Below are 24664 nucleotides of genomic sequence, written 5' to 3' on the forward strand. Positions count from 1 at the left end.
ACTAGTGGTTTCAAGAGCATGTGTAAGGAGAATAAGACAGAAAGTAATAACAGTCGAGACACAAAGGCACAGAGAGAGCAGCAAAGAGAGACAAAGCATATAACAAGGCTTTATCCAACACAGGAAGGTAGAAAGTGTATATAACTGACGGCAACCAATCAAGGTGGTGGGAATGGCAGGTTTCCTTGTTTGTTGAGCTGTAAGGAGATTACTTACCACCAGCCATAACATCTTATCCCCCAAATCCCTCTGTAGCACTAGGCAGCCTCAAGCAACTACAGATCTCAAGGTCCTTGTTGCTACCCAATCCTGGCAGTGTGTTTCATCCTGTTTGTCAGGATATAATCAAGACAACATACAACACAATAGGGAGTACAAAGAGCACAGGCGTAGACAACCAAAACCAAGAGGGAGCTTGACAAAGCCAGAGGGCAATTCAAACAAATGAAAAACAGAAAAATATGCACTCCTCATTAGAAATAAATAGATGTCAGTGTCAGAATGAAAAACTAGAATTCCCAATTTCAGGTCTCATGAGCTTACAGTTATATACTGTCAGTCAACATATGGCACACATTTCATATAACAACACAGAAAGAGTCAGAATGGATCCTTCGGAAATTATATACAAGTCCATTGTTGTGGCAAACTAATGTCTTTAATTAAAACACCTTGGAGGCCTCATGCAGCATCTGGTCAGCTGACCTGAGAGAAACTGAACTGAATCCCAGCAGGTCTGTTCAAACCTTCAACCACCTTCAGAGAGAGGAATTTCTACTCCAAGGAATTTACATTTAGGTGCTAACTTTGTAGTAGTTTTGGCTCATTTTGTGTGAAGAGGAGGGTAAGTGATTACCCTCAGGCTGGCAGCCAGCCGACTTCATCGTTTGAAGATGTCGTTTGATGACGGCTGCATGTATTTTTTTTCCCCCCACATATTAATTAGTACAACCAGCCCACGAGACTCATCGTTACCATCAGAAGCCTAAACGTCTCCATTAGCGAGCACACACGTTCACACACAAGCACATTCAGATTTGTTAAAGTAAATGAGAGTAACTTTACAGCAACCCTATGTGAGCAGTAAACAGATGTTTACGTCGCTGTAAAAAACTGGCAGGGTGTTATGACACTGAAGAGAGCCAACATGTTGCAAGAAGGCTCTGCATCTTAAACAGCACAGAAATCATTAATATACAATATGAAAAATGTGTATTGTTATGTTAATGACTTCTCCTAATTTCCCCATTGCAAAGCACAACTGCAAAATCAAACTACAAGAAAAATAATAGATACAATTTCTAAATGCTCCCACAACAGTCCAACATCTGTCCATCCATCATGTTAATAAGTACACCCGAGATGTCCACACTTTGTCTAATCCAGTTTATTTGTTCTCAGTTAAAGAAAAACTTGGAAAAGGGAAGCAAATGTAAAGCAATGGAAACAAAAATATTGAATTTTCCATGTTCACCTTCTCGTTTAATAACCACATTACAACAAAAGAAAATGCTGCTCTACACTTAAGTGTATGTAAATCTGAAAGACCAATAAGGGGTTAAATAAGGTTTTCTTTAAGATACGGAGTATTCATTCATTATGCATTTCTGTTCATTGCTTCCAAAGTCCACCAGGAAAATGTTTGGAAAGTAATTATTTGTTGATTTTAACTTTGAGCACACAGCTCGCCCTGGCGCTCATCCCTCATCTACAGCTAAACAACAAAGAGGGAGGGAGGCAGAGGGTGAAATACAGAAAAATAGAGCAATCAATAAAGGAAAAGATGAGAAAAGTAAAGTCAAAGGAAAAAGGGGGATGCACGTGAGCTCATTAATGCAGGGTGGAATCAAAACACGGGGCAAGGAAGGAAAACAGGACAAAGTACCGGGAGGAAGACTGAAAAACAAAGAAAATGAAGTTTTATCTAAAGCCAGTGGCAAAATGACCTTAAACAAATTGGATAGTTGAAATAAAGGCCTAAGACACTATGAGAGACCTGAAGAGCCTTTACAACCTCAAACAGGAATCTTTGAGCGATGCTCTGCCATCTCATGCTTCAGTCCAAACTCAGACAGTGCAGCAACATTTGATTTTGCCTGCTTGTGCTCAACGTGAACACGTTAGCACATGAAACAACACAAAAGGGACATTAGCAAAAGTATAGCAATGTGAGGACATTGTGCACTGCAGACATTTCAGGTCCAGTCATAAATTATAAGCACACTTGAATGTCTGTCAAGTCCTGTAAATTCTGTGTTCCTGATGTTTGTACACGTTTGTACACACAATCCACACAATGCCGAAAGAGACGACAGGCTGGATGAGGAAATGTCTTCACGTGGAAGGTTGTGGAGAATAATGAGATAAAAACAGGAAGACAGAGAAAATCCTCAAAAAAAAAAAAAAAAAATCAAGTCTTGATCAATCACATCAAACCCAATGCTGAAAGCAGGTTTGTGTGCAATCCACGGACAATCAGCTCTCTGTTCGCACCGTCAAGAGTGAATTTGGACTTACAGTACTACCCCACTTTCATCATCCACAATGGCAGAAACACTCTTACAATAGTCTCAAATCTCTACACAAAGGAGTGAAAGGTGTCCTGTAGCAGAAAAGAGAAGGATGGACGTTGGCGGGAGGAGGAGTAATGTGGGTTTTAATATCCTGAGGTGGAGGATTAACAGGTGTTTGTGTTTATAAAGGTTGAGGATTAAAGGTGGTGGAAGGCCAGGGGGTAAGACACTGACTTAAACTGAGGCTAGCTCGATTTGTTTCACGGCGCAGAGTAGAGAGCAGCTCTGTCTGATTTTGAGGTAAAGAGCACAGTCTATAAACAGTGTCAAAGCAAAATTGTATACAAAGGGTAACCACCCCTTCGTCCTCCTGGTCATTCTGTTTTGTTTTTTTTTTTTTTTTTTATTCATTTTTGAGGTAAAGAGTATAGTCTTAAACTGGCTTCTGGGACAAATGTTTTGCATTTCCTCTCTTCATCCTTGCATTCGCTCTTACTCCGCTCCCGCTGGTCAGGAGATACAAAAATGTGAAGAAAGTGTATAGTTGCTTTGCACTGTCTGTCATTCCTGGGTTTAGATTTTCCAAAAGGCATCTTAGCAGCAGGGATATGATCAAGCCAACAGAAGCAGAAAACAGCTGGGATATGGGTAACAGTGGCATTTAGAAAGAGCGAGCACAATTAAACAAAACAAACAAAAAAAAAAATAGGTGGAGGGTGGTATCCAAAAAAACAAAAAATGTAAATTCTTGTAAAATTATGAGAAATGAGAAAAAGAAAATCAAATCCCTGTTAGTGCTAAGACACCGTCTGAACACTGAGATTGCTCAGGAGCACTCCTCACCGATGCGCTGGCAGGAGCGGCCCACCTTGCGGTCGAGCTTGACCATCTTTAGGACGGCTTCCTGGCGACCACGGCCCAGGTGGTCAAACAGACACTCGTGCTGCTCTGGGAGCCGATGGAGCATACAGAAGACATAACCTGAAGGGTGGGTGAGGGGGCACAGGTACAAGAGACACGGTGGTTAATTTGGCAAGTTCAGGACTGTGCAAATATGAATGTGACTGTGGTCAATGAAACTTGACTTTAAAAAAAACAAAAAAAAAAAACTGAACGGACACCAACACCAACAAACTTCAGGAAACCACTACAGCTTGAACCAAAGTTAAAAAGCCATAACAATGATAAGTGTTGATTTCACAATACAACAAATACTGTATGTGAGGTGCCAATACATCCTGATGATGATCACCTCCTTAAAAATGCAAGCTTTTCAAAATAATGACATCTACTCCCATGATGCAGCCATGTCCCTGTCAAAGGTTTTGTGATTGGGGAAGACTTTTTTTTTATTTTTATACCTCCTTCTTTTCACTTCTTTCAACAAAGGCGGAAAGCCCTCAACTCTCTCACCGACTCTGCCTCCACTGTATCACTCTCAACAAAAGACCCTGACACTGTAAGAGGCTCGTTAAGCTCAGAGGAGCTCGTTAGCTCTCATACTGTTAAATTCATTCATTTGCACACATAATAACACTGCTGGCTTTCAGTCAGCAGTGATTAAAAACCATACTTGACAGTCAGATACTATGCAATTCTAGGTGCAATTGGGGTATTCAAATCAGCCTCATACAAATCAGTCTGACAGAATCAGACGAATTAAACACAAATTTTGAAATTTTAATTAATTCTTAAAATAAATAGAAAGTCTAGTAAAATTACTGGCATTAAATTGAGTTATAAATTTACTAGTGTGATTTACAATACCAATGAAAGACAATGTAAAGACGTGGAGTCCACAGTTGACAGAGGATGGCTCTGACAGTATTATAGCAAGACAAACAATCACAACAGTTTATTAAAATATAAAAGGTTTATCACACACTAACAGCTTCAAGCATAAGGCCAAATTATTAGAGAATTGAGCAGGTCCAGCAGATGACAGAGGTGCAGTCGTGTTTTTTTATCTACCTCCTCAGCACGTCTGGCCGTTGTGTATCTGGGCAGGTTTAACATGTGGTAAAGTGATTGGAGAAATTCCAGAAAGTTTTCAGTGTTTGGATATGAAAGGGAATAACTGGTCTTCTCTTTTTTACTGCAACTATAATGGCTGCAGTAAGAAAATTCACCAAACTACAGGTAATTAGAATAATAAGAACTAGGTCATCTTACAGTGAAAACCAGAGCCACTGGTTGGAAAAAAAAAAAAAAAAGTGCAGACATGAAGCCCAATTTTCAAGCCTATGTCATTATAATGTGTGAAAGCGCAGTGACAAGGATTAAGTTGTGCTAATAACTGTGCATTGAAGGGAAAGGCTGTGAGACACTGCACAAACAGTAATGAGTCTTTCATTCTCTCGTATGACTAGAAATCAAAGCAAACAGGTGTCACATTTATTTTCCATATTTTACTACAATCTGAGCACTAATGTTTTGTGAATTGATTTGAGTTTTAAACCCTCAATGAGCTAAAGGGAAATTTAGTTATTTTAGGATGCTTTTGAGATATCTCATTAAATCCATGCGTATATAGCAGGTTCTTCCTTGAAAAAGTGTTGTGTGTTCTAATTTAAGCTAAATATGTAAAAAGAACTGAGAGTAAAGGCAAGCTGAAAAATGCACACACACAGAAATCATTTACATATACCCAGTTATTGTAGTAAGGACAGTAATTAATAGGCTAATTAAATAAGTGGTTTTTACCATCCCTGCTGCTGCACATTATGCAGCACGCTGGCAAGTGCAAATGGACCGCAGCCATAATGTGATTATAATGTGGCATATGTTAGTAAAATTAGAATAGAACAGCATATTTTCACATCTCATAACAAACTCAGTTGGCTGACAACTAAGACAGGTCCAGAGCAGAAATTTCAATATTAACATTTTAACTCAAACAGCTCTCATCAAGTTAAAAAACAAAGAGCTTACATGAAGATTCTGCAGTTCAAATGTCTACACCAATGATAGGTTCATTTTGACCAAAGTTCTGTAGAGAAAGTGAATATTATTTTGGTTGTATAGACCAAGTCTGGTCACGGTTCTCCTTCTGACTTGGAACAAACCAAAATTATAGCCATTTCTATGCAGAGAATATGATGCTGCATCTGAAAACGTTTAGGACAATTTCTTGCCCAGTGAAAGACAATACACCCACCAAAGGTTAAAGTCATGAGCTCTTGTGTCTACACATCAGTTTATTTTGAAAGTTCTAGTGCCTTTACTCTTTGTCACACCAACACATTGCAAAACGAACGTTATAGTGACTGTGTAACAACAGACGTCCACTGTGTGTGACAACATTGCATTACATACTCTGCTGGAGCTATCTTTTCTTTCCCATTTAAATCTGAAAAGCATTCGTGCTTTCAACTCATTATAAGAGCTTCTTGGCTTACACCGTGGAACATTCTGATGAACCATTAGCAAAGTAATCTGCAATTACTGCAATAGTCAGAAATCACTATAATTGCCACCATTTCCCCCTCAGTCTGTAAAAAGCATGTTTTCATTGTAAGCATTGGACTATTAAGGATGGATGGCCCTATGCATTAAGCAGTGCCTAGTGGAAAAAAGGCAAGTCAATTTCCAATTTAGAAATTATTGCATGGGTTTAAGCAGATGGTCTTTAAGCAGTGAAGAGCTGTGACTTTTTAAGTACTTTAATTTGTATGCAAACAAGTTGATTACCAAGGCAAGTATTGGTTTAAACTGCATTAGTGACCGTGGTAATTGGTTTATGTTTTATGTGCTATGTGAAACATTCAGGCTTTCTGTAATGGTCCCCCAAGCCCAGCAAAAACACTCGGGTCATCAACATTTCTGTCAACACAAAAACACACATTTCACCGCACTGACCAAGTTAACAATCATGTGCACATGACACCAGCGTTAACCTATGTAAGAGTTATTTCTTAATAATAACAGCAATTCCTCCTTTAATGCTTATACTGTGTTGTGTTAGTGTGCCTGTGCTGGGGTCAATCTACATTTGCTAATATATGTTTGTGTGTGACGAGCTGCATCATCGTACCACAGCGACAGGAACCCAGCTCTTGCTGTACCAGCTCCAGTTTGGTTTGACAGCGATGGCAACGTTTGCGGCTCCGCTGTTTACAGCCACTGCGGGACGAGGATGATGACGTTGCAGACAAAGATGATGATGATGATGATGATGAAGACGCCTCACCTTCCGGGATATCACTCACTCTTGCTCGCTTCTCAGGAGAAACATCACTTTCTGGCTCCGAGGCTAGAGACATATTTAAGCACGCATACCAGAAAATAAAGAAAAAATACTATTAGCTGCAATCACTGTGCTCTGCAACTGCAACTTCACAAACTATGTTACCCCTGAAACACTTTGGATTTCTCACAAAAAGAGAGAGTATTTTCACACAGTGGTTTGTTAATGGAATCATAACAGCTTTCAGAAAATGAAGTTACTTTTCTGTTGTCAGTTGATACAAAAACATGTTACCATTAATCAACCTGAAAGCAAGGGCTTTAAATAGTTAAACCTAAAACCTTCTGCACCTTTAAATTTCTCTCTAACTGCTTAATAATCCAAAAAGCATTCATGCCCTGTGCATCCAGGACCTCCAATAACATGCTCAATAACAACTATCCTGTAGCTGGTCCTCTTTGTATTAAACACCAAAAAAGTGCAATGGAGATTATTGGTTCGCCTGCTTAAATTAGATTCAACTCAGGAGCTGAGACAGGAAGAGCATGTAGCAAGTTTCCACCGCTGGAATTTCAACTCAGCTTTTTTCATCAATCCCGTAGACTTTTTCCCTGTCCCAGTCGAATGCAAATCAGCACTCTAAATCTCTGAGAACTAGGCCAAGCTAAGCAGCCAGATCACCCTTGCCTGTTCCATCAACCCCTATACGTGTATAGTATGTGTGCCTGCACATGTGCATGAAAAATAAACTTCCTCCCTGCATGCCTTCTCTTATCCTGATAAATCTTTGTAGCCAATTTACATCAACTGGAACGTCAAATTTAACTTTCAAGATTTTTTTTTCTAAAAAAGAAAAAGACATTTGAAGACATTAATACTATAAATTGATGGGATACAGCTTTGATGTAAGAGTGTAATAGGTTGCACAAAAGGCCAGTAAAGCCGGAGTGTACCCAGGCTTTAAAGTGAAACACAGAGCGCCCCATTTATAGACGCCGTAAAAAGTGAAACATCAACTCAGCTACAGCTAAAGATTTGATGTTGTGGGCGCATGCTCATGTTCTAGCAGCAAATCTTAAATTTGACGCTATGCCATGGAGTACAGTTAGTTGGATACTTAACCCCAGATAAAAATATGCCAAAATAAAAAGAATGTGACATCTGAGACTACAATTATGCATGGTGATTAGGTCAGAATGCAAGTGTGCTCAGATGTGGATCCCTCGAAACTAGTATGATTCAGTATAATGTTTCCTTTTAGTCAGAGTAAAAGCCAAGTGTTTGAAATGTGTCATGTAAAAATCATAGTTACAGGAGACCCAGATTTACAGTATGCTGTTTTGCACGGATCCTTATTTCCCAGAAACTTCACATCATAGATGGCAAGTGCAAAATTAACATGACTTATGGAGCCACTATGGCCACATTTATGGGAAACATGCCAGGTTCAAATAAACAGAATCATCCTTTAAATCTATAAAGCCAAACATAACTGTGATGTAACTGTACTATCTGTACTATCCACTGAGCTATAATATTCCCCTCTGCATGACCTTTAAAACTACAATACAATAAATCTTTAGTTTATGTCTGGATTATGGTTTTGTGCAAAAAAAAAAAAAAAAATTCAATCTAGTTACCACTTCACTGGCTTTACATTTGCACATTCATGCTCTGCCACATCCCCCAAATCCTTCTCTCTGCTGTTTCCCTGATAAGAACAATTAACTTGGCCGTGCTGAATCAATCCAGTGCTGCTGCCAGGTCATCCACTCCAAAACCTTAAGTGGACATGACAAGCCCACATTGCAAAACACCATAATGACACTGTAGTGGTAGAGCTGTAGCATACCTGAATCAAATGAGCGTTTTGTGGGAGTGGAGTGTGAACTGAAGATTGTGTCTGTGCTGGGTACGTCTGAGAAAGAGAGAGAGAGAGGGGAAGAGAGAGAAGATGAGAAAGGATAACAGAGGACAAGAGAGGATATAAGAACATTAGTTTCCTCCTTTTAAAATTTTATTGTCATTTTTCTCACAAATGAGAAACAAAATTCAATTTCTCTGGGATAAAAATAGAGATTACAAATGTCAATTGTATAAAAAGTCCTACACCGCAGGCATCCACACATACATGCGCCTGAACATCCACACAAAATCAAACTTTAGAGGGCAAATATAGAATAATTTATAATTACAACAACCTCAGGATAGAAACTTTTGAGGAGTCTGCTTGTAGGTCCCCGGATACTCCGGTACCAGCAGCAGGATGAAAAGGCCGTGACTGGGGTGTTTGGAATCCTTTATTATGGGTGTATGGAGACTGAACCCAGCCAAGAGATAACTGACTGTGGGTGAGTAAAGAACGATTAAACATGAACTATATATATGTTGTATGATCCGTCTGGTCCCGATGCTGTTTTAAATGAATTAATACTAAAAATGCAAAAATTTGTCTAGGACAAATTTCCCTTTTGGGACGATAAAGCTTATTCTACTTTACAGTTTCTTTAAAGTCATACGCCCACATTTCATGGCAGCTCTGTTAATTATAACTCAGATACCATGTCTCCACTGTTTTCTTTAACTAAAGGTCAGCACTAGCCATGTATGTGTGTATGTGACTAAAAATCTCTTGCTGTAACAGAGGACCAGACTAGAATGGACACATTTTTTCACAAGCACCACACATCTATTTGGTAGCACTTTATTGTCCTGTCCTGGAACAGCCTGCGCAAATAACCTTGTCACTGCATAGCGATGACAGATGCTCTGGCAATTGTAGGTGTCCTCTTAAAACTTTCACTTCTGAATAGATACCCTTTCCTATCATTCTCTCTATCTGTGCCATGAGGACAAATATAGCCAGGGCAGGGGCACTGCAGCTGCTGCTGCTTCAGTCGGCAGAAACTAGTAACAGTCATCCACAGAAAGATGCCCTGGACTAAAGGATGCGAAAACCTGCAAATACTCATTTTAAGGTTGTGCCTTATATCACACTTTTAATTTGCAGCCCATTATGTAGACATTACTTCAACCTACCAAGCAAGAATTACAAACCATACATGCCCCTTAAGTTCAGAGTGTGAGCACACAATTATCCAGCTTCAAAGAGAAGGAGAGCACAAATGTATGTTTCAAATCACTGTGGCTAAAGGCAGGTCCCCTGCTCTGAAATAAGCTCTGCACCAGTTCAGCTATAAAAAAAAAAAAAAGAACCTGAAGAAATGCTGCCTTACCATCCTGAGTACCCGTTGCCATCTCTTCTGGCAACGGGTCTTCTGACATGTTAGACATCGACATCAGGGACTGACTGATGCTGCTGTTTGTTTCATTACAGAAGATGTCTTCTTGGCTGCTGTTGGAGCTTGACGAGGCCTTTGGGGCACAATTATCATCTGGCTGTTTCTTCTGAATGTCTGAAAAAGTCAAATGGTAGAGTAAGGCAGTGCATCTGTGTGTGCATGTTTGAATGCTTCTACCAGCTTTGGAGTAATGGAGTGGTTGTTAACTTCATACAAACAACTGTGGCATGGAGAGAACTCGAGAGATGATGAAGGAACTGCTGTACACTGACACGGTTCTGTTCAAATCTTATCTTAATGGGATGCTTTTCTATTTTTACAGGCACTGATTTTGTCAAAGGGTGAACTAAAACCTCAGTGAGAAGGGACAAAATATTCTGATGAGAACAGTCTGAGAGTTGAATGTTTTAAAAGCCAAATACCAAAAAAAAAAAAATCAAGTCAAATTCAAGCTAGCAGAGGAGATGGAAGTTGCCCATGAGAAATGGTCAAATGCAATTTGAAATGTCCTTAAAACTATTTAAACTAAATATGCAAAAAGGATTAGAGGTAAGTGACCCCTGAGGTTCTTTACCAGTCACTGTCTTTGCCTTTACAGAACAGCTGGTAACATTTAAACCCAGACTCAACAAGAACTTACCTGCAAAACATTTTGAGCAGAGATTCATAGTTTTGCTTGACCTGTGGAAACGAGCAGATGAGAAAAGCAAATGCATTAATCGAGCAGCTTGTGTCGGTGTTCCAGAAAATGTGGAGTGAGATACACAGAAAATTGCAAGTGCCACTTGCTGGTTGGTATCAAAGTCATTGTTTGGCATCCAAAGGGCAGGAAAAACAATCAGGTGAAGAAAAAACAGAAATTAAAGAGTGTGTATTAAATAACTCAAGGGCTCCAAAGCTGCAATGAGTGTCAAAGTACCACACTAAGTATTAGGCTGAACTCTGACATTTGTTTCATTTTATTCTGCCTTACAACTTCATTAAGAAAGGCAGTTTCTAAAATCCAAAAAAGCCAGCCTGTTTTCAGCAGGTGCTGGACCGAACCAGAACTTAAACGCTGCTTAAAATTCGTCAGGTGACCAGAGACTCAACTGCAAATGGATATCTATGTGTTTCTGTGTCCTCTGGCAGGAAACTGAACTACATTTGCTAGCATGTGGAAACTTCTCTTAATGTTATAGTGTGTGTTTCTGTGTGTTTGACCTTTTCAAAAGGTCAAACTTCAAACTTTGCTTTAGGCTCCTTTGCTTCATTGTGATGAAAAATATCTTTATTCATTTCAAATTTGTATTGTTTATACAGTTTCATATAGACAAGTGTTAAGAATTTCATTTTACTTACATTTTATTTTGTCCTCTATCTGTAGCCGTCATGATTACAGTGTGAGATCGGGGGCAGTAGAGTTGAAAGAGTTCGTATGGTGGAACAAGTTGGCTTAATTTTGCAAACAGTTGGTTTCCAAGCCTCTAGCCTGGATGTCAGCGATGCACACAGCTGACACGGTGTGATAAACGTGTCAAAGAGCCACAAATGGAGACAACTACAAACCTCATTAACTTGCCATCTCTCTGTAACAGCTACAGAAGCTTTGGTTGGTTGAGTCATTCACATATTTCAATGAAAAAACTTGAGCTGCGACCTAAACCTACACTTCCCTTTCTAATCAGGGATTAAGCTATTTGATATAAAAATGATGTTATGGGCTTGATCACTGAAGCCTTGCTGATTTCAGTAGCACAGCTCCTTCACAACAGATGGCTCTGGCTTTCCTCTGAGAGGGCTCCTCTCATTTCCTCTCTAGCCCTCGTCCTTGCTGTCTGCGCACTGAGCGTGACGGTCGCTGCTATCAGTCACATTCTATTTATTTTGGGTGCTTGGTTGCACACCTTTGTCCTCATTTCTAAATGTAGGGTCAGATGCAGTCAACCTGAGGGCTGTCTGTCAGTCTGGTGGTGTGTGGTCTTGGGTATGAAAGAGAGAGGAGGAAGCAAGAAGTAAAGACAGAGGAGAAACCCCATCACGAGGTGCAGGCAGGGAGGAAGCTGATACTGAGTAAACAACAAGTCATATCCTGTTGTCAGCCTTACAAATCAGAGATAATCAAATCAGAGATTAATTAAGGAGCTAAAGGGGTGAGAAATATTGAGAAAAAAAAAATCATGCAGGGAAGAAACGCCTGTGTGCTTGTTAGGCTGAGTGAAGCTTGAACAAAGTTAGCCCACTGCTGTTACTAATGAGAATATATGATTGGAACAGACAGGAAGATGGGCTCCGTCGCCCTGGTGATTCAGTTTTACAGACACAAAGTGGAAAAGTCTTGGATGAGTGATAAATGCTTTGAGAGGAGAAGTTCTACTAAATATTACTGACATAAGCAGTAAAATAAAAATTCACTTCATAAATAAAGATAAAGTCTGTTACTACAGAGCATTCACAGACATTTTGCCACCCACGTAGGACTGAATTAGTTATTAGACAAACACAAATCTATTAGTTATAAAAACAGATGATCCTCTGCAGTTCCAACATTCGCACTAGGAACATGTCCAGTCATTTGATTTGTTGATGGGCCCTTCAGCAATCTATAAGGACAAGTTTGTTCATCCACTAAAAATTTAAACAACAGTGATCTTGGGGGCGTGGCCTGATTTAAGGCTTATCACAGCTCAAGTGTGTGGTGTCAAGATGATTATTTTACTGCCCCTGATCCAGTCAGAGCCTGACCATAAATATCAAGCATGTTTCATATTTATGATTCCTGATCAGAGAGGCTCCAGTGGAATAGCCACAATAGCCAATGAGAAAGAGCAGCCTGGGAAACGTCACCAATCGGATGTTGCGTACTTTTACAGCCCACAAACAAGCTTCCACCAATTATGGTGACAATACTCACCATATCATGAAAGAGCTTCCACAATAAGGCCAATAAGGAAAAGGTGTGGGTTTACTCTCTTGGAAATACCATTGTCAAACAAATACTCTAAAACCCAAGGATATTCACTATTACAGACAACAACCAGAAAATGTTTAAAACAGAGGGGGTTGAACTGGTGAAATTTTATGATGAGAAACAAGTGTGAATGAATTAACTGTAAAATTATATTTTTGAATCTGGTGATTTCAAAGTTTTGTTTTCCCAAATTGCAAAAAAGCCTGAATATAATACTGATTTTAATTTTATAACTAGCTTATCTTAACTACGCTACTGTTTTGCAGCTGCCTGGTATCTAGGCAAATATAAAGGGATCAGGGGTTTCTTTTAAAAAGCATCATCAGTTAGTGTAAAAGCTTTATTGCTAAATCGTAGCTTATTGTAAACCTTTGTGCCATTTTTAGTCTGGAACCAGACAAAGAAGCCTGTTGAGCCTTCCACAGAGTGAAAAGGGACAGTGAAAATGTAACTAAGGTGGTATAGAAAGTTTTCTCCAAGGTCTGAACTTGCAATAATCATGAGTCAAAAGGAGCCACCTCCTTCATTACGTCTGCCAGTCACACATCCAATACTTCTATATGTCTAACAATTCTGTACTATAAATATCCATTACAAGGATAATTAATAAACTAATTGATAGAGTAATTACATCACTCACACAGCAATCTTCATTAATTTTCACTTTTATATATCTGTCGTGCTAATATGAAATCAGTACGGTAGACTAGTAGTTCAAGCTTTAGGCATCAGTTTCTTTCTCACCATTTATTTCCACAGTTTAGTTAAAACAGGAAGGGCTTTGTATTTTCCAAGTGCACAGGGATGTCCACAGCTCCGAACAATATAACCAAGGTCCCGTTTAAACAACTGACAATAATATGATAATTCATATTTGCCATGAGCTAATGTGGTAACTGGCACAGACATTACTACACTGTTTCTATGAGGTGACTCTGCCTTTAATATCTCTAAATGTTTCAGGCCATTGCCAGTAATATTATACTGAACATCATTGAACAGAACTACTTTCTGGAAAATTGTATTTGTATTGCCTTCATTTTTGGTTTTAAAATCACTGGACCTAAAAACACACCTGAATTTCCAGAAACACACACAACAGCTGCATGCACAGATCAGAAGCTCTACTTCCCTATATGACATTGTAAATAGAATTGAATATAAAGTCACCTTAAAGTTAATCTAATGTTACAGTTAATATCAAAACAGGGCAGATAACAGCCACTTTTTCCTTTTCATTTTATTCTAGTGTGTTTGGACAAGACGGGGCTATATGAGGCAAGTCCCAGTTAAGCTACACTTGGCAACCTTGACACTTAACACAGACATGCACACATCTGACTGAGACCAACACAAACAATCCACACCTCCACGGAAAGGAATGTCGTGTTTAAACACAGACGATAACATGAACTTGCACTAGCAGATCGTAAATAGGTAAGCTTATACTGTATCTGTGACGGGCATGCTTAAAAACTAAAATAATCCCTCCAACCAGCAAACCAGACGACCTCAACAAGGCGGAGAGATGCCAACAAAATGAGCATCTTATAATTAAGCTTATTCATGCAATACCGTGACCAACAAGAGTATAATTGATTTTGGTTTAAAAAATAAAGTTTGATCAACTCTGATATATGTAAGTCACACATTATCAATCTAATCAGAACATCAACTGGAACGTCTGCATACATTACACTAATCAATGGAAATCTAAAAAATATATATATTCAGAAAGGACAGAAAAACAGAAAACAGTAGTGAATCTGCCCATGTTCAGCTCTGATGTTCCATCTAAAATGGGCCAGGCCAAAATTGTGGACTTGCTGGGAAGAGTTGCAAAATTGGAGCAAAACCTCACAGTGTTATATTAATATTAGTCTAGTGTCAAAAATTTGAGGTTTAATGCAAAAATTAAAATAGCATAGCTGAAACTTTTAGTGTTTAGTGTCATTGTAAAAAAAGATGCAGAGATTCCATGATTCTGGTAGACATGCCCGTGTTTTTTTTGTTGGAAACCCGCTGAATGCAAGGGGTCATCACTCTCAGTGGGAAATACAATGTCTAACGATATTATGACTGGCGCAGCAAAGGTTCTCTTTGTACATGATTTTCATGGTTATTCGGGCTTTCAGCTCCAAACAGACACTTTATGTAAGATGCAAATAGTGAACTAGAAACAGCTCTTTTAGTTTACAGGAAGAATAACGCAGTAGTCTCTGCGGGGCTAGCTGAACATCACACTGATTCCACTTGTTTACAGTTGAATGGACAACTGAAGACTGTAACTGTGGTTTGAAAAAAATGTAATTCACTACAGTCCAAAAACCAAACCATGGTGTTTGTAAACCTTTGTTGCAGTCTTGGCTCATGATGACCTTTAAATTCATCCATCATCTATACCTCTTTATTCCTTAACCAGGGTCCCAGGGATCTGCTGGAGCCTATCCTAGCTCTCTCTGGGTGAAAGGCAGGGGTCCACCCTGGACAGGTCCCCAGTCCATCACAGGGCCACATAGAGACAAACAACCTCACACACTCACACTCACTCCTATGGGCAATTTAGAGTCACCAATCAACCTGACATACATGTTTTTGGACTGTGGGAGGAAACCAGAGCACCTGGAGAAAACCCACACAAGCACAGGGAGAACATGCAAACTCCACACAGAAAGGCCCCTGATGGGTTTCAAACCAGGAACCTTCTTGCTGTGAGGCAACACTGCTAACCACTCAGCCACTGTGCTGCCCTCACGACCATTAAATTATCACACAAAATGCAATAGTAGACTGACTGCCTCTGCAAATGTGTATATGGGCTTGTATCTTCATTAATCTCTCTCCATTAAAGCAAACGAGCAGCATCAACACCTGATGAACACCTGATATGAAAGGAATGTCATGAAGCTCACAAAACCTTGCAATATTTGAGTTCGTATGACTTTGTTCAGCTGGGCAAAGTTCCCAATGCACCTGACATAATAAAATGTACCCATGAGGATTAACATGCTTAAGAATCAGGGCCCCTCAGCTTTTGATACGACCTGGCTGAGGAAATAAGCCTCACACAATCAGTGTCTTCTTTTAAATCCCTCTTAAAACCCTTTTTTCTAGTCAGGCCTTCACATGCTGCCATCTTTTGTCTTTTTCTTTCTTTTTCTTCCAAGTTATATATGTATGTAGCTGTGTGTTTCTTACTGCTGTTTCTTTGATTGGTTGATCGACTCCTGTGCTGGTCTGCCCCACATTTGTAAACCCCCGTTTTGTTTTGTTTTAAGGTGCTACACAAATAAAAGTTCCAACATACACACACTGCATCATGTGCGCTTGGTTATGTGTTTGTGCAACTCCAGAGTGTGTGTCAGCAAATTAGCACACAGCCAATGTGAACTAATAAGGGTTTAAGTTCAGTGTATGGACTTAGCACTACGGCTAGCTGGTGCATTAGCACTGTCACACCTGTCACATTACCTGGAAGGCTTAACCCAGACCCCAGACACCCCAGACCCCATGCCCCTGCAGGAGGCGGCTAGGCCAGCTGATGGTAGCTGCTAACGCTACAAAACAATGGTGGGTACTAACTACCAGGAGCTGCTAATGCTAGCGGCTAACGGCTAGCTATCGGCAGAGAAAGGAAGCATTTGAAGGAGCATTGGAGAGTCCTTACCCCCAGAACCCACAGGGGCAGCGCGGGGGAATAACGTTAACGTTACTCGGAGGCTTGCTGCCCTCGCTCCCCGTGTCCCCCATGTCGGTCTTCCGTGTGAGGCTCTCTGCGTAGCAGGTGAATCCGGGGATGGAGTACGGGCCTCGGGTTTGCGTTCAGATCCCCTTTGGCTTTGGTGAGTACAGCGTCAACACCGGGGCCAGATTACGCTTCGGAGCTTCACCGGACGAGGAACGATTTGCCGACACGAGCGGCCGCTGGTTCCGTGAAATTAAAGCGGATTAAATCGACGTTGAGACATTGGAGCCGTGAAACAGAAGCAGCGACCGACGGACTCACCGGGGAACCCTGGGCCGATCAGCTGGAGTCAGGAGCGAACCACTGCGGAAGAGAGGGGGGTGTGGGAACCGGACAAGCAAAAAGTTAAACTGATGAGTTTGTGCTGAACAGAAAGTGACGAAAATACAACTGTGAGCATTTCAAATGCGCTAAATGCCGTTTACACTCAGTGGATAGCTCGTTTGGAAGGTGTGTTTGGAGGAGTTAACATGGTTTGATCCACAACACTGACAGAGCTGTTGGCAGGGGAGGACTGGGTTTAGTCCGTGTTTCCTTCATTGTCCTTAGCATCCTGCCTCTTACTGAGCTGGACTGACGTTTCAGTGCAGCTGAATCTTTAAAAAATATCTTTTTCTGCTTCCTAAAAGCAGAACAATTGTGACAACATGCAGTATTACCAATAAGGTGCTAATTAGCCTTTGTTATAAAGATCGTTTTGTCTCAACATTGTAATGTGCCTTTTGCACTGGAGAAATTTTGACATGTCACAGTGGGAAAAGCAAATAATGAAAATAGTGATGGGTGAAATTCAGTTGCAGGATCCTGGAACTGTGCATGCATGCTCACCATCAAGACTATTTACTTTTACTTGAATAATACACTGTTAATGTTATTAATGCTACCTGTGTTTTTCTTACTATGTCCACTCAAAATGTCTGCTTTGAAAAGGCCTTTTTATTTTTCACATTGCACAGCATGAGGAAAAACAGGCTTAAACTGAGCCATTACAAGTGTGAAGTCAATCTGCAAAGAGAAAGATCTAAAAGACACATTCCAGTGGTTCCTAACAGAACATGCCTTCACACAGGACTGCTCTTGCAAAAGATTTATTCAATCCTGTTATCACCTTAAATTGAGTTGTACCACTGCCTGATCTCTTAAAGACTGCTTGAACAGTTTTTATCCTCTTTGGCAGGATGGCATTATCAGTCAGTTGTCCAGGATATCCTCCAGTCTGTTTGTCCCACACTTTACTACACCCCAGGGTGAAATAACTGTTGAATGACTTGACTTCAAACTGTGGCTATCCATCCCTTGATATTAAAGTCCAGGATGCGCACAAGTGTCCCTCTGAAATTTCATAGCACCACCATCACCAGGTCACAGTTCTCATTTGTCTAACACACTTCATAACAGGATGCATCTAAAAGCAATGATTGAGTTCCTCTTGGCCCCAGTTGCAGATTAATGGTAGCAGCTCATTAATTTAAGTTATTACATACACAGAATCACTGGGTCGTTTGCTCCTTCACTCACTAAACAGAGGAGTAACTAATAAAACTATTTTGGCTGCTTTCAGTTTAGGTGCATGTGTTTGTTCCAGGGTCCTGGCATTGCCAATACTAATAATTAATATACATCCAAATAAAGTCGGTGACTTACTTACATCTGGGCTCGTACAAAGTACCTGCTAATAGTTATAATCATACTTTACACTACACTGCAATTCATGATGTTATTTTTTTGTGAGTGGGAAGAGAGGAAAGAGACACTTGTTTTACTATTTTATGTACTCTGTTCATTCATTTTCATTACAGTGAAAATGTGAACTAGATCCTTTTTTTCAAATATTATCTCCTGCATGGAAGTTCATTTGACACTGAGTTGACCTATAATGTGGAATCAAGGGCAGTTATGTATCTGTAAATAGCTTCTAAGCTGCACACAGTATTTTACATATATAATGTCATTAACAGTGTATAATGTTGTTGGTGTAAGCAACTATATAACTATTAACCAAATGAGTCAACATGTTTGGGCTGCTCTGCGGTTAATTCCAGACCAGGTAATGGGTTTGGTTGTGAGTTTTATCTCAAGCAAACATTTACTTCACAAAGCCAGTCTGTTCTTTGTTCAGAAACCCAAGATATAAGGTTTTACTGACATCACAGATTATTACAGCTTTTAGATTTCCAGCTCTGGAATGGGGTTGTTTCATGTTCACAAATGTTTTTTCCAACAGCAACAGAAATATTGTCACTGCATTCTGTGTTTCACCTTAAAATGACTTTGAGAATAATGCAACACTTCATTTCAGAGCCAGGAGGGTTGGATTCCCCTCAGCAAGACCTGCCAAGAAGTAGCTTCTGTCTGCAGGGAAGGACAAGCAGGCCCTGGGTGGAATGAAGATAGATAGCTGATAGTTCATTAGATAGTTAGGCTCGGGGAGGGGTATACCGCAGAGGATTGCAGAATCTTGTTTTTCAGTGTTGCTTACAGCCCATTTTCCAATGCAGGGCCAAACAATGCTGGAAAATATTTAGTTGTTATTTCTCACTGCGTCTCGGTGAAAGCAGACTTTTAGTCTTTTCTCTGCTGACATTTTGACACTTTAAGACATGTTATTTCTGATGGATTGTATTGTTTCAAATAAACAGATAACAATAGTAATTCAGTGAAGCAAATGTGGCCATGGCAAGACCCAGTTTTGGCCCTGCAGAGAAAGACTAGTTGTTGCTTCTCTCCCCACAGCCTGAGTCCAGCCTCAGGCTTGGTGGTCCTCTAGAGATTTGCAGAAAACTACTTCAAAGACAGAGCCCCTCTCCTTACATGCCATATACCCTCTCTCCAATCCCCTGCAATAAACACAAGAACTTAAGGAATTAATTAGATATCGGATCAAACACGGGTTAGTAAATTCAGCTCACTGTAGATACCAGGATTAGTTTAATCACATGTTGAGAATTGTATCCCTCATCATGTGGGCTATCTTTGACATGCATAAAGTACAGAAATGTATTCCATTTCAGATCCAACATGACAGTTTACACTGGCAGTCTCTCAATCCCTCTCCTATTCACTGAGGGATATGATGAGAAATATTTTGCTATCTTTGCTCCTCTCACTGAGCAACATCACCACAGCCCCAGTAAAAAAGCACAGACAATTTTCCTTGATACAGAAATGTCTCCTTGAAGGCCTGTTCTTTAGAAAGAGTTTTGCCACAAGGGCAGCTCCCAGATTCATTTTCCCATGGTTCGCATCAAAGAAGTAGGTTTGATAATCAGTGAAACATTGCATAATGTGGAGTAGTTTTGCAGTACGTTTTATTTATGTTTTCGGTACAACAGTATGGTCTCATCAATATCCAAGTGTAACTTCTTTCTGCAATCTCCCAGACCCCACATAACCAATTTTATATCTTTATTTATAGATGCAGTCTGTACAGTATATACTGATTACATAGCTGTGGTCGCTACCTGTCAATAACAAGAGTTGATTCATGGCTGCTAATAGGAGAGGAAGGCTCTCTACAACATGTTAGAAATTGATTGCAAGGGAAATCTATGTGAACAGATTTGTCCATAAATGAAAGTCTTTCCGATCTGTTAATGCCATCCCCAGGCTGGTTCCTATTGACTGAAGGACAAGCATCATGCCATAGCTCGTAGATTCTGATCTCCAGGTGTGTATTAGCAAAACTAATTTAGTCGGGTAATAGTAAAAACAGCATTACAGATTTGAATAAACAGGCCATTGGACATTGGGTATTGATTTATCAGGATATCTGACAGTGATATTTTAGGGATCTTTACTGATATTTATAAAATGAGTTTGCAAGGTGAAGAGAAACAAATCATGCTGTCTGCTTTACATTCTTATTTTGAGTTCAGTCTCTTACGTTATTCTTAACATTGCATTTTTACAAAAAACCTGGCAGTGCAGTGTAATGTATTGCACTTACTGTGTGTTGACTAAACTCAGTGAAGTGATTCTACATGCAAAGGCTTTTTGCTTTTTTGTCAACATAGCATTTTCTGCTGCTCAAATCCTCATTGACAGACAAGGAAAACCATCGTTGACAAGCAGCTGAGAGATCTTAACTTGGCTGTGAAGCAGCAGTAGCTGTAGGCAGTGTTTAGAACTACACACAGGCAGGATAAACATCAGAGAGGACCCTGCCAGGCAGCCAGTAAAAGCTGTTTGCACTCCTTCATTCAAGACAACATGCCCCCACCTAATTGTTCCTTCATTCTCTCTTACTCTGTTTTTCTCGTTTTCTCTTACACCGCAATTTCTTCCTTTATGCACTCTCCCTATGTGCGTTTTCCTCTTTCTCTGTCTCTTTCAATATTTTGTGCTCTCACATACACACACGTGCACACACCAGTAGTCCAGCCTCCCACTGTGTGCAGAATGTGTAGTGAAGCCACCCATGCCAGCAGAACCAGCCTACCTACCCTCTCACTATCTGCTGATCAAAGAGCTGCTAAACAGCCAGAAACTAGAGCGGGTGCAAGAGGGGAGCATGCACAGCAACACAATTAGCAAACAACACTTTTTTATATGTGCTGACTTTCCCTCCCAGTCCCTGACATCTTCACACACAAACACAGTCATGCATACACAGTAGGTGGATAGACACAAGCACACAAATACCCCAACTTGTATTTAATGCTTCATACACATATGCACACACACATAGGTGTCTTTACAATCCTTGTGAGGACTTCACATTGACTTACATTCATTTCCTGGAGACTTGATCTAACCTTAACCACAACCACTACTTGCCTAATCTAACCCTAAGCTTTCACTAACCTTACGCCAAGTTGTCACCATAAAATTCAGTGATTTACATAGTGGGTATCTGGGCCCCCGAAAGGAAGTCCGAATCCCCACAGTGTGAATATGTAAGCAGGTTTCGGTTCCCAAAGCGTTAGAAATACCAGGTGCACACACACACCCACACACACACACACACACATAGAGGGTGTATAAACAATAAGATGAATGGTGGTTGCACATGTGAGTAATTGTTCATGATGGCATCAAGCACTGGTCTCTAAGTTGCTCCATTAAAGTAAGTGAAGAGCCTTAACAGGGTGGGGAGAGGAGAGGAGGAGGAACATCAAAGGGAATACAGAGGAAATCCTGGCAGGAGAGAGAGAGAGGAAGAGCATGTGTGAGAGACCGCGAAGAGGGAGATAATGTGAGGCAGTGACAGGCAGGAGCAATGAGATGGATGGGCCATGATGATGCTTGGAAACTGAGAAAGAGAATACCGTTGTACGATGGCAATAAAAACAAAAGGTTTCTGTTGTAATAACTATCACCTCAGCTCATCCACAGAAGTGGTTCTACATGTTCAAGATTAGTCATCAGGTGTGTTTCCTATGTGAGAGAGAACGAGGCACATGAGATGCCACATGTTTGAGATCTATGAGAAAGCTCCTTGAGTGACAGGTTGGACAATCTCAAGCTTCTCTCACACAATATTTGACACTGTACATTTTGAAACATGGAGGTATTCACGTTCTCACCACTGAATTCATGCCTTCCTGAGCAATAAAACACACCCTGTATGTGCTGATCTTAGCTAACATACACAAACCTTAGGTATCTCTCATTCAGTTTCACTCACTAATAATACAAATTGAAAACATATCATGTAAAATAGATTTTAAAATTTTTAAAAAATCAATAAAATAGATTTAAAACTAATTCAGAATTTTAGGAATGTGTTCTCATGGAACCTATTTATACATTTATTGGGTAGAGCAGGTAGGAGAGCAGTCTGCTGCATATAAAAGCATGCACTATTCACTCAGAGAGAGAAATGGACCCACTTTATTGGTATTTTTGAGATGGTAAAAAATAAGATTTGTTGACAAAGCCCACATGACCCTTAAAATTTAGTTCCAAGTCCAAGCTGACAACAAGCTCTCTGCTGGCTGGGGTAAAGAGCCAGCAATCTAAAAAAAACATTCAGTTTTGTTCTGGTTGAGCTGTAAAAGGTTTTTGTGATATCCAGGCACTGATACCTACAAAACATCTAAAGCGTCATCTGACATTACTGTGGTGAATCACTGGCTTTAATACTCACTCCATGTTTGCATTTAGCATTACCGCATAAATGCTACAAGTGAGATTCACATCAGAAGGTACACAGTCATGCTTTAAGTAAATCAGCAGAAGTTCAACCATCTGGCCGAACAAAAGAAAGACAAAGAGACATTCACGATGGCAAGAGGAAGGCTGTCAACCAAAGTTATTAATGAAACATTTATGAGAGAAGAGTCATTTGAAACACAATAATTCAAATGACAATCATTTTTTCATAATGTTCTTCACACAAAAGGCAATACCAGGATGTTTCTGGGAGCAGTGCCAGGAGCGTGTGAGCCACAAATCTGGGCAACGTGTTTGGGAAAAACAGATGTAGCTCATTCATTGTGAAAGGATCTCCGCACATGAAATGACTGTCTCACTTCACTGCCACTGCTTATTCAAGTGTGCCCTCCAGTGGAGGAAAACAGATCATGTAGACAAAACGTACTCCGCTAGTCGTGAGAACTACTTGGTGATATACTCGATTCTTTTCCTCTCTGGTCGCTGTGCTCCACAAAAATGTTATTTTTAACTGTGACTTTTCTGCCCACAGGTGCCAATATCAGTGAGCTGAGTGCATTTTCTATTAAAGTACCCTGAAATTAGAGGCTAACCATTAGGTCTAATCTATCATCACAAAATAGACAGTGGAGTAAACAGTGAATAAGTCAAGATGATGTCAGATAAGACATAAGCCTAGGAAAATACAAACCAAATTCTTTTGGCAGCCAAATACTTTTCACTCCCTGAAATTTCAAGACATCGATTCTAATAAAGTGAAAACAATCAGAACAAGCACAGATTTCGTTTGTAGCATATGTTCATTAGTGACACACTATAAAGCAGGTTTTGGAAAGGTCGCTGAATGATTGCGAGCTTCTAATCCAAATGCTAATTCAGAAACTGATTGGGAGAGCGCAGCAATGTGATGATAATGATATGCAGATGAGTTTTCATCAGAGCTGTCTATCTATTAATGAGACCATATTTGCGTGTGTGTCCATGTCGGCAGGCTGCATGCATATGTACAGAATGTGTGCATGTTAGAGTGCACATTCATTTTCATCAGAATTTAGCATATTAATGTCCAATCAGTCTTTCACTGCACTAATGCAAAGTTTGATTAAAACATGCAGTAGTTCGTAATTAACAGACGGAAGCAACTGCATTTGATTATAGTACAGTCAGTCCACATGACCAGCTCCTCTCCTCTTAGGAATGTTTTTAAATGAAGTTATGGAGCCTGGAAAGCTTGTGTGAAAAATGTGCATGTTAGGAAATTTGACCCGTGTTGAATCCACTGGTTTGCTGGCTCCCTTAGAGACACTGAACCCATAATGACACAACAAAGGTCTTTCAAATCCACTGGCCTGTTGGAGGGCCTGTCGCTGATGTCCTGCAGCTGTGAGGTTTTTTTGCTTGTTTGTTTGTTTTTTACAGGGCCAGGTTGCAAACCTGCTGCCCAACTTTTACAACACCTGGTATTCCAAGGTGGCCTCCCATCCACGTACCAACCAGGCCCAACTCTGCTTATTTCCCAAGATGGTCCAGATCGGGCTTGGTCATATCAGTAGTACATCTCCCTCCACTAATCTAAAGTAGCAAAATGCCATAAATGTTTGTATGCTTTGTTTTTTTTGTGCTTCAGAGGTGCCAAACGTCAAAACAGTAAAACCAAACTTATACATTCATTGACCTGAAATGTGACAAATGATCCTCATATTATCAAGCACACTGAGTCATTTAGAGAACTACGTACACATGCAGATCTTCCTGTGAGCTATACGAGTTTAGGAAGAGATTTTGACTTTTGACTGCGTTTGACTGCAATAACATTAAATCACTAAATTCCAGTAATAATGAACGAAGAACCAT

At 40.1% G+C, this 24664-nt stretch overlaps 1 protein-coding gene across 2 annotated transcripts; it reads right to left on the minus strand.

Moving 5' to 3' along the window:
* Positions 1–1371: 1371 nt before the first annotated feature.
* On the minus strand, positions 1372–16996 carry LOC113146403 (AN1-type zinc finger protein 3-like). Of its 2 annotated transcripts, none has more exons than XM_026333799.2 (6): positions 16619–16996; positions 10642–10682; positions 9936–10115; positions 8552–8617; positions 6547–6765; positions 1372–3494 (listed from the first exon to the last, which is right to left on the minus strand). In XM_026333799.2, exons 1-6 carry the CDS (start codon positions 16699–16701, stop codon positions 3340–3342), a joined length of 744 nt encoding a protein of 247 aa, XP_026189584.1. In that variant the 5' UTR covers positions 16702–16996; the 3' UTR covers positions 1372–3339. The 2 variants fall into 2 exon arrangements, with proteins under 2 accessions (XP_026189584.1, XP_026189585.1); XM_026333800.2 differs by lacking the exon at positions 16619–16996 and adding an exon at positions 11343–15455.
* Between the last annotated feature and the right edge of the window lie 7668 nt (positions 16997–24664).

This window comes from Mastacembelus armatus, unplaced genomic scaffold (genome assembly GCF_900324485.2).
Source record: "Mastacembelus armatus unplaced genomic scaffold, fMasArm1.2, whole genome shotgun sequence".
Taxonomy (NCBI): Eukaryota; Metazoa; Chordata; class Actinopteri; order Synbranchiformes; family Mastacembelidae; genus Mastacembelus; species Mastacembelus armatus.

Bases quoted from the DNA above. Each gene is read 5' to 3' on its own strand.
- LOC113146403 (XM_026333799.2), bottom strand. From the start codon at position 16,701: ATGGGGGACACGGGGAGCGAGGGCAGCAAGCCTCCGAGTAACGTTAAC. The intron at 10,116-10,641 runs GTAAGTTCTTGT...TGACTTTTTCAG, and splicing joins CTGCTCAAAATGTTTTGCAG to ACATTCAGAAGAAACAGCCA. The intron at 3,495-6,546 runs GTACGATGATGC...CCCACCCTTCAG, and splicing joins GCTGGGTTCCTGTCGCTGTG to GTTATGTCTTCTGTATGCTC.